This window comes from Charadrius vociferus, unplaced genomic scaffold, assembly GCF_000708025.1.
Source record: "Charadrius vociferus isolate BGI_N301 unplaced genomic scaffold, ASM70802v2 scaffold259, whole genome shotgun sequence".
NCBI lineage: Eukaryota > Metazoa > Chordata > Aves > Charadriiformes > Charadriidae > Charadrius > Charadrius vociferus.
Genome location: NW_009661368.1, coordinates 4,069,071 through 4,082,474, shown reverse-complemented (window position 1 = coordinate 4,082,474; position 13,404 = coordinate 4,069,071). Strand labels below are relative to the sequence as shown.

Here is a 13,404-nt window from a genome sequence, read left to right as displayed (position 1 = left end):
AGCGAGGCCGAGGCAAGCCCCAGCCCCTCCGGGGGGTTGCTCAGCACTGGGGTTTGTGGCTGGCGGGTGGCTGCTGGAGGGATCACTTGTCCCTTTCCCTGCAGGGAGCTCAGACAGGCTGGGCAGGACCCTTCTGCAGGTGACCACCAGCGGCAGTGCCTGGGGGGCCACATGGTGCTCGGCCACCGAGCTGGCGAGGCTCCTCCTCTACCCCTGTTCCCTCCCCAGGGCAGAGCCAGGAGGAGCTGCCAGGACCCCCCAGCTGCTTCCCAGCTCAGAGGTCCCAGGCAGCCCCCAGGCCAAGCCAGGATGGATGCCCAGCATCCCACACGTGCTGGTTTGGGCACATCCTGTGCGGTTCCCACGTGTCCACTGTCCCCCCTGCAGCCAGCCCTGAGGACACTGTGTGGTGCCTCTGCTGAGGGCACGCGTTACTGAAGGTCTGGAGCATCTCATGGGGACGAGGCCATCGCCTGCAGCTGCCAGTTCCTGCCTGCCCTCAGCCTGCTGCCCAGGGGCACGAAGCTGCGGGAGGGGGCTTCAAGAAGGAGGGACCCCCACTTCACCCCCCTGGCGAGGCGAGAGGCGAAGGACGGCGGGCTCACTGTCGTGGTGGATGCCAGGAAGCAGCCTCCTGCTCCTGTCCTGTTCTCGGCCCTCCGCTCTGTCCAGGTACGCCGGGCTCCGCGTGCCTCTGCCATGGAGGTGCCGGGAGGGCAGCTCCCTGCTCAGGAGCGAGCGCTGCCACATTTTGGGGATCCTTCAGAGCCTCCCCTGCGCCCACCGCGCAGTGTGATCCCCCGGCTAGCAGCACCTTCTCCAGCAGCCCCTGGTGCTGCCATGCCCAAGGCCACAGGTTTTATCTCACTTGCACACTTTACCCATAAAGATCGTGGTGCAGATTTACCGAGACAGCTCTCAGCTGCCTGCGGCTGCACCGCAACGCACTGATCTAGAAAACCCACGTCTCTCTCGCTGCTTCCTCCCCAGCAGCCAGTCCTGGCTCCTGACTCCCTGTAGGTCTGGCAGCCCTAAAACTGCCACTTTGTTCCCAGAGTTGCTGATAAATCTCTAATTTCTGAGCACGCCTGCAGAGGTGCAGACCGTCCCCCAACAGGGCACAAAGACCCCGTTTACCCCAGCCCCGAACTGAGCTCACACCCAGCACTTGCGTCTCTCCTGCTCCTCAAATGCCAGCCACGAGGCACCGACAGTTTGGGACCAAAGGTCCCTTCGCAGCCCCACAGGATCTGTCCTTGTCCTCAGCGCCGCTGTTACCAGGCACCATGGCATGCCCCCAACCCCTTCAGCATCCCGCTAGCTGAGCTCACCTGGAAATCAGCTCCGCAGTGACGGTCAAATCATCCTGGCAGGGTTTCCATGCCAGTGCTGCGGCAGTGCCATGGGAGTGCCCTGTGCTGTCCTGGGGGCCGTGAGGTCCTTCTCCACCACGGTGCCCTGTGCCTCTGTCTGCTCAGCGATTGGTTGCAGCCTGTCCGATAAATCCTGTGCTAAACCCAATGCTTCCTGCACGGAGAAGCATCACTGGTGCGAGCGAAGGGTTTGCTCGTGAGGGTCCGTCCGAGAGTCCGTTCTGCCAAGGGAGCTGGTGGATGGGGACAGGGTTATGACCTGAGCGACCTGTTTCCATTTCCCACACCAGCGAGCTCAGGAGCCTTTTCCCTTATAATGAGCTCAGTGGCTTCAGCTGACTCGGGCAACAGAGCCCTGGCATCACCGTGGGTAACCCGAGGCTGTGCCGTGGGGTTTGCTGCAGTGACTCTTCCCTGCCTCCCGCAGAGCGTCTCGCCGGGCTGCATCCACACCATGCTGCTGCTGGCCGAGAAGGAGCTGGTCGCCCACCGCGAGAGATTGCCTGGGGTGCAGGTGAGCCCGTCCCTTGTGTCCCTGCGTAGTCTCCCGTGGGAAGAGCAGAGCCAAGGTGAAAAGACCCTTCCTTCTCAGGGGACCCTCCATCCCCTCACATGGAGACCCCAGTTCCCCCACTTGGGGACCCCGGGCAGAGCAGCACCTCGCTGGGGCGCATCCCTGCTGCACCGGGTGCAGGATGAGGCCCTTGGGTTTGCTGGGTTGCGCAGGCGGGTGAAAGCTGCCCCAGGGCAGCCAGGTGTTTTCCCAGTTACCAGTGCCAGTGGCTGGACACAGGCACTGGGATAATGAATCTAAACCTGAAAGGGTTTATTGTTCTTTTGGTGCTGCTCAGTTTAATTAATATAATGTGAAATATTAATGAGCTTCATCACCTAGCTTGGCTGTCGTGGCAGATTATTGCAGTCCTGGCAATCTCCCATGCATTCAAACACGGCGTGGAGCCGCCAGGAGATGCTCTGAGCGGAGCTGCCGCATGGCGTGCTCAGCCCTGCCGGCATGCAGCACTCCCGGGCCTGCCATGTCACGCAGGTTAACGGGACAGGATGGCTTCAGGCCAGGAGGGGGTTACGCCTCCTGCTCCAGGCTGCCCCTGGGGATGCTTTTGGGGTGGGACCTGGCATGGTCCCGTGGCACTCACGATCCCTGTGCCCCACAGGTGGAGACCCTGGCGTCGCTGAAGGCTCTGGGCCGCTATGTCGACAGCTCCCAGCTGACACAGGAGCTGGACGGCACCTTCCCCTACTGCCACAGCGAGTGGGTTCAATTCTTCCAGGTGTCTGTTATCACGCCATTTGCCATCGCCTCACCTCCCCGCGGTGCCCCTCCGTCCCCACCGCAGCTTCCGTGTCTCACGGACATCCCCAGAACAGCGACGGGAAAGCCCAGGAGAGGGGAAGGAAAAGGAGAGCTCTGCTGCTCCTGCCTGTAACTGCCCGTCCACCTCCTCGCTCCCTGCCTCCTCAGCTTTAACCCGGTGCCCCGCGATATTCCCTGCTCTCACCTGGCACCGCTCATCCTCCTCCTCCTCCTCCTCCTCCTCACGGGCAGGCTGCCCTCCCAGCCCGGCCTCACTGACCCGCTCTGTGTCCCACCCGCAGAAACTGCATCCCTTCACGGCCGGCCTCAGGCGAGCATCAGACCTGCTGCGGAGCTGCATCCAGGAGCTGCGGAGCGCCGACGCGCTGGCGGGGACGCAGGTAACGCACAGGTTGTAGGGCTTTCCAAAGAGCCTGTCTGCAGTCCAGCACACAGCATCATTTCACACCAGTTGCCCAAAGCCTCAGTGCAAACACTCCCAGACCGGCCGCTGTGGCCGTGGGGCTGTCCCCTGTCCCCTGTGCTCATCCCTCGGGGTGCAGCCCTATGTGCTGTCCCGGGAGCTGCTGGTGAGGCCCCAGGTGTCTGACCCTCCCTCCGCAGGATGCGGCCGCATGCATCGAGAGGCACCAGGAGCTGATGCGGAGGGTGCTGAGTGACCCACAGCTGGTACATGTGCAGCGCGAGGGGGGCGTCGTGCTGGCCAGGCTGCGCAGGGAGGCCGCCCGGCTCGGCGCCTCGGCCAACGTCAGGTAGGAGGGGGCGGTTTTGCTGGGAGAGGGATGCCAAGGCTGGGGACCTCCAGCCTCCTCCGCTGGCCAACAGAGCCACCTCCCCAGGGACAGCCCGGTATCCGTGAGCACAAACATCTTTCCGGCACACCCCGGAGCTGGTGCCATGCTCCCTCCTGTCCTGCAGACTCCCTCCGAGTCTGGAGCTCATATTTCGGAGCATTTCCCGGCTGGGGACGGTGCACATATCCCTGAGAGGGTCTCCTGCCCCAGGGCCAGGCTCCGGGGCTGCTCCGCAAGGCCTGCAGCAAGCCCTCAGGCTCGTCTCAGGCAAAGCCACTAGATGGGGCCAAGCCCCGGCGATGCCGCACTGGTCCGGCGATGCCGCACTGGTCCAGCGATGCCGCACTCGTCCGGTGATGCCGCACTCGTCCGATGGTCTGTGCATGTTGACAGCAGTAATCTCAGTGCTCCCCTCTCTCGGCTGGGGCCAGCCATATTGACAGCCAACGTTTTCCCGTCCCGTGTTCGCTGAGGTCCAGCTTGCTCCATGGGACGGAGAAGGTGCTGGAGTGCTCTGCTGCAGCATGCAGGCCATGCGTGCAGGGTATGGAGCCCGCTGCCCAGCGTGCCCCGGAGAGTGCCCTCGTGTCCCAGGTGGGCTCCGAGGATGCACAAGGCAGATTGGGGGAGGTCTCTTGGTCGGTTCCTGACCTGGGCATGTGCCGGGCTCTCGCCAGTCGCACATGCTGGGTCATTGCCCTGCCGCTCCTTCGGCTCCCGGCTGCCAGCATGGCCCGTTTCCAGAGAGCTGCCCCATCCAGAGGCTCCTGCCCGCCAGAGAGCTGTCTCAGCTGGTGTCTACAGGAGGAGCCAGCAGCTTGCCCGTGGCAGCACCCAGCATTGATGGTCCCTCTCCTCCCCAACCACCAGGACCAGCATGGAGTCGGCCGAGGGGCTGTACAGCCAGCTAGAGGAAGAGCTTCATGACCTGGTGTCCCAATCCAACAGCTGCCTGGAGCACCTGGAGTTCCTCCGAAAAGCCCAGGAGCTTGAGGCCAAGTTCAGCGAGGTGAGTTGGGCGTTCCTGGGGTGCTGCAAGTTGAAGTTGTCCTCTGCAGCGTTCCCATGGCTGAGCGTTTTGGGCACATTTCCTTGGTTTTTGATGATGAAGGAAGCCCAGAGAATAACAGGATTGCCTGAGCTTTGATTTTCGTTACGGGACGACTGTGTAACCACGCCTGGGATGGGATGCCCTGGTTGGGGAAGGAAAGGGAGGTGCCGCGGAGGCGCCGGTGCTGGTGGCTGGTCCTGCCTGACCCTCAGCCCTGCTCTCTCTTGCAGCTGGGGTGCTGGCTGGACGGGGAGGCAGCGGTGCGACTGCAGGAGATGGGGAACGAGGAGTGGAGCCCCGACAGCTTCCAGGGCTCTGCCGAGCAGTTTAACAAGTTCCTCGTCCAGGCAACAGTATGTTTGGAGGGGGCTTTTCCGTAACACTCGTCCCTAGGGTATCGCTGCTGGCAGTGCTGTTAGGTTGCTCCAGCCCCTGCCTGGCACTTGGCAGAAACCGAAAATCCCAAATTAGAAATGATTGAACATCATTGCAGAGTTTGATACAATCAGCCCAAATTCCTCAGGTTTGGAACAAGGCTTCTGGGCAGAACTGGGTGTCCCCAGGCTGGCTGGGTCAAGCTGCAGTTTTCAAGCCCAGCTTTGCTGGTGTTTTGGGGCAGCCCTGCTTTTGGAGGGGGTGGGGGGGGGATGGTTGCGCTGCTCCTTGGTGTGCTTTGGGCTGGGACTGCTGTTCCCAACCCTTCCTGTGCTCCGTCCTTCGCAGCCCCCTTCCTCCTGCAGCACCAGGCTGCAGAGCCTGGACGTCCATCAGACAACAAATAATGTGGTGACAAGGATTTGTTCCTCCCATACCTCTAGATATAGAGGCTCCTGCACTGCACAGAGGGCAAGGTGACTGCATTCGGGACAGGATGATGCATTTTGTGCATTTTGAGCCGAGCCAGGACAGAGTAGAGATCTGGAGAATCCCCATTTTCTCTGTTTCTTCTCCCTTGCCCAGAAACGTTTCCCATGTAGCTTTGATAGCGATGCTGAGCGCTGACCTGCAGAGAGCTTCACCCTGCACACACGTCCCAGTGCAGCAAGTCAGTGCCATTCCCCGAGCATGGAGCTTGTTCCTTCCTGCCATCCCTGCAGGCCCAGTACCGGCACGGCCTGACCCTGTGTCAGGAGGCGGCTGAGGTCCGAGATGTGGCGTTCCCCGAGGCAGACCCCTTCCAGGAGGCTGCAGCCCTTTTCCGGACGAAGCTGATGAGCTTCTACAGGCAGGTGGAGCGGCGGCAGGCTGAGCAGGAGCTGCTGCGGGAGCTTGGCCGGTTCTCCAGCAAGGTGGGTGCGTGGGCTGTCTTCTCGCAGGACCCGGTGCTGGTGGGGCAGCCGTGAAAACAGCCGCTCTTGCCTTCTTCTCTAGATCACGGGGCTGAAGCTGGACTGCAGGCAGTGCTCAGCCCGGGTGAAGCGCGGGGAGGGCCAGGCGCTGCAATGCCTGCAGAGCTCCTTCCAGAAGCTGTCGGTGGAGTTCGCCCTGGAGAAGCTGCAGGAGATGAAGGCTCAGGTGCACAGGATGCAGAGCAGCCAAGGGCTGGCAGCCTGGACCAAGGCACGGCACAGGTACCAGGAGATCCGGCAGGTCCTGGAGGAGATGCTGGCAGAGCTGCAGGAGGCTTGGGGAGCACAAGCTGATGGGCAGGGTGACGCCTTCGGTTCCCCCAGCTCGGCACCCGCAGCCTCTTGCAAGGATGCCCCAGTCTGCAAAGCAGCCGCCAGCCCCGAGCCAGCGGTGTCGGGGAGCCGGGGGGTGGCGGAGCAGCCAGAGCCCAGCGCCCAGGGACCAGGACAGCCCTGGCTCCCAGGACAGCCCCAAGCTGGCAGCATTCCTGGCTCTGCACTGGGTGCAGAGAAGAGCTCCCCGCAGCCCCGCTGCCAGCAGGGGCCGGAGGGCGACCGTGCCTTTCACCACCACATCTCTCCTCACATTCCCCTCCCAAAACCCGAGAGCGGAGCCTGCCTGGGAGCTGCAGGACACCTCGCCCAGGAGCGCAGCCAGCCCTTTCAGAGGCATCCCTTCACCCTGCCTCCCCGGGAGCGTTTTTCAGGTGCTGACCCATTGTGTCCCACCACTGAGCCCCACAGGACTGTCTCAGCACCCGGCACTCACGGTCCACCTGCGGATAAGCGAGCAGAAGCCACCCAGTACTTCCAGGTTTCCAGCCAGAGCAGTTTCTCCTCTGAAGACTCAGACTCGCAGAACTCCACCGAAGAAGCCCCAGCAGCGAGCCTGGCTTTGCCCCGGGACCTCCAGAGTCCCAGACCACCTTGCCCCTCTGAAAAGCCCTCCCAGATTGTTTACCTGGAGAACCACCACACTGAGAGTCCAGCTAAAGCAAATGCCAAGTGAAACCAGTCCCTTCCAGTTGGGGCTGTTTCTGTCCAGTTGTGGAAGTCTCGATCACCGACTGGATGAGACATCCTGTGCTTGGAGGTGGGAGGCTGGGACTCGTTGCCCAACCCTCAGTCCCAGAGTCCTTCAGTTCCCCATACTTAGCACTCACCCCGCTGTGGAACAGCAGTAACCCCATCACCAGCCTCATGAGGTTCGTTAATAATCTACTAGATGTGTAGCAATCTTCACGTAAAGTGCATTTACCCTTCTCAGTGCCAAGTTTGCCTCTGGACATCAGTGGGGGTTCCCTGGCGTCAGCAGCCGTGCTTGGAGCATCCCATGGGAGCCCAAACCTATGCCGAGCTGTTTCTGCCCACCAGCCGCACTGTGCTCCCTGCTCTGCTGGGTGATTTTACCGTCCCCTGTGCTGCTGCTGCAGCCCTGGCCGAGAGGCGGCGACAGGCATTTTGTTTGTCCGCACTCATTAACGTGGGACTAACATTATTGATGGTAATAAACCTGAAGAGAAGCGCCTACTGTGGTCCTCATGGAACAGAACAAAAAGCCGTGTCCTGCCGAGAGCCGGGTACAGGGTGCTCACCGGTGGTCCCCACTGCTGCCCCAGCCCAATGCCAACGGGCAGCCGGTGCCACCATGAGAGCTTCCCGTGCCACCTGCACGGGCTGTGGCCACAGCCTGGCTCTCCTGCCCACTGCCAGCATCTTGCTGCCGGTAGGATGGTCCTGCTCAAACCACTCTTGACTTTTCCCCATTGTGCCCTGCCCTGTTGGCCCCCACTGCCAGGCTGCAGCCATTTGCAGAATGAGTCCCTCTCCCTTTTTTGGGGGGGTTAAAAGAAATGCTTCTGTCTCCACTTCTCACTCCCATCCTATTCCCTCCCCGGTACATGGGCAAGGGTGGCGTCATGCTTCCCAGCCTCCCCACTCGTTGGGAACGCGCTGTCCCAATGCCTTGGGGATCCAGCTGAGCTGGGTGCGACCTTGCTGGATCACCATTCAAAACAGCCCGGGGTCCCCAGGGATCCCATTCCCACCGGCGCGTCCCGCTGAGCCACACCGCCTGTTTGGGCACCCGGGAGCGGGCAAAGCCAGGCGGGGGACGGGCTGTCCCGGCCAGGGTGCTGCGCCGCCCGCCACCCCAGGCAGCCACATCATGAGCTAATCAAGAGACATTGTAGAAAAAGCACTATCTCACGTAGGAGCCGTTCCAGAAAAACACTCTCCTCCTCCCAGCCACGGCGCAGTCATGGCCCGCGATGCTGCGCCTCAGCAAAGGGCAATTGCCCATCCCAGTGTTTGTGAGCATCACTCATACCCCCCTCAGCTTTGTTTTTGCCAAATCCCCAAGCCAAGCCCCGCTGAGCTCCTCTCTGGAGGCTGCAGTCCCGGCCACCCCCCACGGCACCACATTCCTCCTGCCCAAGTCATTAACAGCAGTGTTAATGAAGACCAACACCAGCCTGCTCCCCGGGCGCTGCCCTGGGACCTCCTGTCTGTTGCTTCTCCCAGTCCTACCCATTGTCCACTCTTTACTTCTCTTCACAGTTCTTTGAAGCTTCATCTTCTCCAGCTCAGACACTAATTTCCCTAGAAGCACTTCTACCACTGCTTCGCTTAAATCCCGGTAGCTGAGCCTATCCCGTTCCTTTTGGCTTAGAAGTAATTATCGTAGAGAGGCACCGAGGGAAGTCTGCATGATCCACCCTGGGTGAACCAAGCCACCTTTGCCCCATTCTCCAATCACTGCCACATCCTGAATGTCACCAAGGTCACCCCAGCCAGGATACTTTTCCTATCTCTTCGTGTTACGGTATTTACCCGTGCCCAACCGTCTGGCTCTGTGCTGAGTTTAAAGGGTTCCAGAAATCCCCTTGCTGTGGAACTGATGTAGTGCATAAATCCAGAGAAGGAGCAGACAGATGTCCCCACGAGCCACCCAGCGCTGTCTGTCCCTGCACCGGCCAGCTGAGCGTGCCTGCTCCCCGGCCCTGCACACACAGATGGCAAAAGCCAGCTCATCCTGAGAGCCAAAAATCTCATCGACCTCCAAAAGCATTTAAAGCCCGACCTGACAGTTCCCTCACGCAATTTTCTGCTCTACCGAGAGCTGATTTGTTGTATCACCCCCCTTACACACTCGCCTCTGCAGCGCACTGAAGCAGCAGCGTGCCTTCCAAATTCCTCTTTGGATGCGGATTTTTGCCTGTCATTTCACAAAAGCCCGTGGCTTCGGAAGTCCTCATTATCAGCCGGTGGCCACGTGCGGCTGAGCTCAGCCTCCTGCGACCAGCACAGCACACACATCCCACCCTGGGCTTGTGCCGGTGCTTTGACGGGCTGGACACGCCGTCAACGTTACTCATCTCCCTTGAGAAAGGCAAAGAGTGCTCATCGTCGCTGCCACAGGCACGCCGGCTCCTGGGCAGGGATGCCTCTGCGGGGACCTGTGCTACGGCGAGGGATGGCCAGGACCAGCCGGGCTCTGCTGCCCAAATCTGGGGAAAGGGAAGAAAGTACCCAAACCCCAGGCACCCGCCACCATCAGCCCACCCGGCGTCGGCGGGTGCGGAGGGTCCCCTCCCCACCGCTCCTGCTTCTCACCATGTCCAGGAAAGTAGTAAATAGGCAGGTATTAAAAATGAACATCTGTGTAAATTGAACAAGAGGAAGGAAGAGGGATGAGAATATTATTACTGAAATAATATCACGTGGAAGTGTTTGGGTGATGTCATCGCTGCGTATAAACCCCTCGCTGTCACGCGGTGTCACTGGATAAGCATCTCCCGTCCGCAGATGAGGCTGCTTTTTATCGCTCTGCAATGCTCCTGGAGTCACAGCACTGCCAGGCTGTGAAGAGACAAAAATGCTAATCAATACTTTTGTCATTTTTAGGATTGATTATTCTAATTAATTCGGGAGCTGTTCAGCCTGGGTGTGAACAAATAACTGCTGGTACACGGGGTGGCAGCCGGATTGGGATCTCCTTTATCCCATCATATAATTCAGGAGATGAAATCTCTCTAGCGACCAGGAGCAAAACTTCGTGTTGATTCCAAAGTGCTTTGCTTGTTTATAGGAATAACCCCTCCAGTGCCCCAGAAGATGTGCTGTGCTTTGCTGTTCTCCTGCGCCAGCTTCAGTGGCGACACGAGGTCAGAGGCTGAAACGACCCGAATCCGGGAAGGGTAGAAGTGGCAGGGACCGAGCCTTGGGCTTGACAGCCCTATGTCGGGAAGTTGCTTCTTTATTTAACTGGGGCAAGCAACATCTATTTTAGCTCCCACATTGAAACGAAAGAGGTGCTCACCGTTTTTCTTTTGTTTTACCTGTGTTTAAAATGCCGGTTTCCTGGGAGCCCTTTGAAAAGGCACTCAAATCTGTGCTCCTGTTCTTTATCATCATCCCACATGAAGCAAAGCCAATTTCTGCCTCTCGGCATGCCCTCACCTCACCTGGAGAGATTTTGGCACCTGGGCCCCAGCTGTGCAGGGGAGCATCCCCTCACCCCCATCCCCATCGGCTGCCGGGCTCGGTGGATTCAGACCTTGCCCTGACCATCACAGCCGGGTCTCAGCTCCAGGACTGGCTGCGAAGAGCCAGAGGTAAATCCAGGAAGACCTGGATGTGGGATTTAAGAGAGAAACTCGGGCAAAGCGAATGCCTGGAGGCTGGGAAGAAAAGAGAATAGTGAAGATGAGACTAAGAGGCACCGATCCCACAGCGGGATGGATGCTCAGGGCCATGCCGAGCCCCTCTCCTGCTGCATGTCGAGATGAGGGTCTGAGGGTGGCGAGTCAGGGCTGAGGCAAACCCAGAGAGTTGGGGGCATTTCCTAATTTGCCATTTTTGAGCAGCAGCGGTGCAGTGGCGGTAACAGGGACGTCTGCAGTGCAGGCTTGAGATTCCTCATATTAACATCCTAATTCCTCAATAAAATGCTGGGGAGAATCAGGGAAGAAATAATTACTGACATGAATAATAAATGCTGCACATCTGTCAGGCCGTTCCCTGCCTGCTCTGTCTGAGCGCTTGGCCAGGACTGCTGGTGGGTCCCTGGGTGACAGGGACCACTGAGCTGGGCCAGTGCTGGCCAGTGTTTGCCTTCACTCCGGCCCATACAGTGCGGGAGCGCCCGAGGCAGTGGGATGCCCAAACCAGCCGGTGTCCCCGGGGCGGGAAGGTGCTGCCATCAGTCCGCTCTCCTCTGCCCTGGTGGGAAGAGCCTTCTTCTCCCTCCCCCATCGCTTTCCTTGGCCAGGAAAAAGTTCGGAGTTTTTAAATTGTAATTTTTAGGTTAGGGGGAGTAGCACTTCCCATGGAGAAACAGAATCATCTTCCAAAACAGATGGAATTCAGATTCTTCTGAATAAAGCAAAAAATGGCTTTCCTGTTGTTTTTTTTTTTCCAAAAGGAAAAAAAAAAAAAAAAAAGGATATTTTGCAAATCCTGAGATTAACTGATAACAGAAATGAGAATTTCCGGCCCTTCACTGGAGAGTGAATTGTTTCCTCAGAGGGCCCCTGTGCTCTCGGCTGCCCTCAGCCCCCACATCTGGGTAGGCACAGCTGGATACCTCCTACCAAAAAGTGTTTTTGCAACATTCTGCAAAAATTTTCTTATCTCCGCTGATCCTTCAGCGTGTGATTTATGACTCCAAGTCTGACCAATTAAGCTATAACCTTTCCAGAAAGGCAAGTGCAGGAGTTAATCAATGTCTCTTTCCCACCCATGAAATGGCAAAATCATTTGTCACAGGTTGGCGGGGGGTGGCCGGCGGGGCCGGGCTGGTGGGGGTCCGGCAGTGCCGGGGCACGGGGCACTGCGGCCAGCTTAGCCCATGGAGGGGACCGCCCGCAAAGCCCGGAAAAATACTTTTTTTCCAAAGGAAAAAAAGGGTAAATAAATGCTAGATGCAGAAGACGGCAAAACCAGCCTGGAGATGGAGACAGGCCGTGGGTCAGACCCAGGGGGGCATTGCCCTCCTTTTCCCCAGGGCAGCTCTCGGGGGCAGCCGTCCCCCCGCGGCCCCTCGCTCCCTGCTGCGGCGGAGCAGCCGGTACCCGGGTCGGGCCCGAGCTGGGAGCTCCGGCCGAGGTCAGCCACCGCACTCTTCCTCTTCCTTCTCCTCGCTGCCATGTTGCCGTCAAGCCGTGCCCTGCAGACTGCGGGGGCAGGAGGGATGCTGAGTTATCAACCACAGTGAGACGGAGGGAAGAGGAAGGAAGAAACAGGCAGGGCAAGAGGCGCCGGGGCTGCAACGCTGCCAGCCAGAGCCACGGCCGTGCCCTCGTCCCGGGCAAGGAGGAAAGCATGGAGGATGGGTGGCAAGGAAAAGGCGCAGGGACAACTGCAAGTGGAACAACAGAAACCCCCCAGATGGCACCCCCAGAAGCTCTGGTGCCAGCGGCGTTGCCGTGGGCCCCATCCCGTTACGACAGCCCCCGGCATTAGGGCTCGGCCGCTTCAAAGCGCAGGATGGGGACTTGGCTTACGCCGCAGCGGAAACACAGTCGTGCCTGGATTTGTCCTCCTGGGGGGCGACAGGGACACACGGGTCTGGTTTCAGCAGGTAAACACAGAGAGAGCCCTTAATGCAAGAGGAAGCTGAACGGCAACACAAAGCCACGCAGCACCGTGCTCGGCTTTGGGAGGGTTTTGGAGGTGGCAGCAAGCAGAGACGTCCCAAAGCAGCTTTGTTATCTCCAGGCTCCTGCTCCGACAGGGCAAACTCGGGTCTTGCCTGTCATCAAGCCGAGGTGGCTGATGCAGGGTGGCCATAAAAAAAAAAAAAAAAGAAAAAAACAAGAAACAAGCAATACCAAAAGAAAACAGGAAGGGTGAAAGGTAACACCAAAGGGTCAAACTCTGAAGGCTGAACGTAACTCCAGTCTGGTCTGAGCTGGCCAGGGCAAGGCCAGCCCGGCTGCTTTCCAAAATCCCAGCTTTCCCCCGTCCTGAGGGACTGCTGGAAAACGCGAGCGTGCCAGGGGCCAGGCGGACAGCCACCCCCGGGAAGCCACCGAGGGGACAGAGAGGCACAGGTGACCCCCTGCATGGGTCCTGGGGGATCACGCAGCTTCAGGCATTTAAATCCGGACACGTGCCCTCACAGAGGGACACAAGCACGCTATAACACCAAGGCCGTGGCCAGGGAATGCAGACCCCTCTTGTTTTCCTCCCACAAACCCCGTCGGAGCTTGTCTGCAAGGGATTACTGGGGAGAGGCACCTCGGAGGAACAGGCGCTCTGGGGCAGGAGGGCTGGGGGGTTTCCAGCAAACTGCTGGGAAGTGACACCGAGGCACTGGAATTCAGCTCGCACCAGGTTCAACCAGTTCAGGTTGCAAAACACTGTGTCCCTGCTCACGGCTCCCTCGGCAGCAGATACGTGTCCGTCCTGCGCAGCACCGCAGCCCACCCTCCTGCACCGTGGGACCCCGCCAGTGGCTGGGCACGCCCGCTTGGGCACCCCCAGGCGCACAGACTAG

General features: G+C 59.4%; 1 protein-coding gene across 1 annotated transcript in view; it reads left to right on the top strand.

Moving 5' to 3' along the window:
* Nucleotides 1-6,912, top strand: part of KIAA1755 (KIAA1755 ortholog) — an 11,412-nt gene extending 4,500 nt beyond the window's left edge. Inside the window, 10 exon segments of the mRNA XM_009893528.1 lie at nucleotides 105-280; nucleotides 466-672; nucleotides 1,801-1,887; nucleotides 2,549-2,665; nucleotides 2,991-3,089; nucleotides 3,313-3,461; nucleotides 4,374-4,512; nucleotides 4,785-4,907; nucleotides 5,652-5,843; nucleotides 5,926-6,912. Of these exon segments, the coding sequence (XP_009891830.1) occupies nucleotides 105-280; nucleotides 466-672; nucleotides 1,801-1,887; nucleotides 2,549-2,665; nucleotides 2,991-3,089; nucleotides 3,313-3,461; nucleotides 4,374-4,512; nucleotides 4,785-4,907; nucleotides 5,652-5,843; nucleotides 5,926-6,912 (2,276 nt within the window).
* The last annotated feature ends 6,492 nt before the right edge of the window (nucleotides 6,913-13,404 follow it).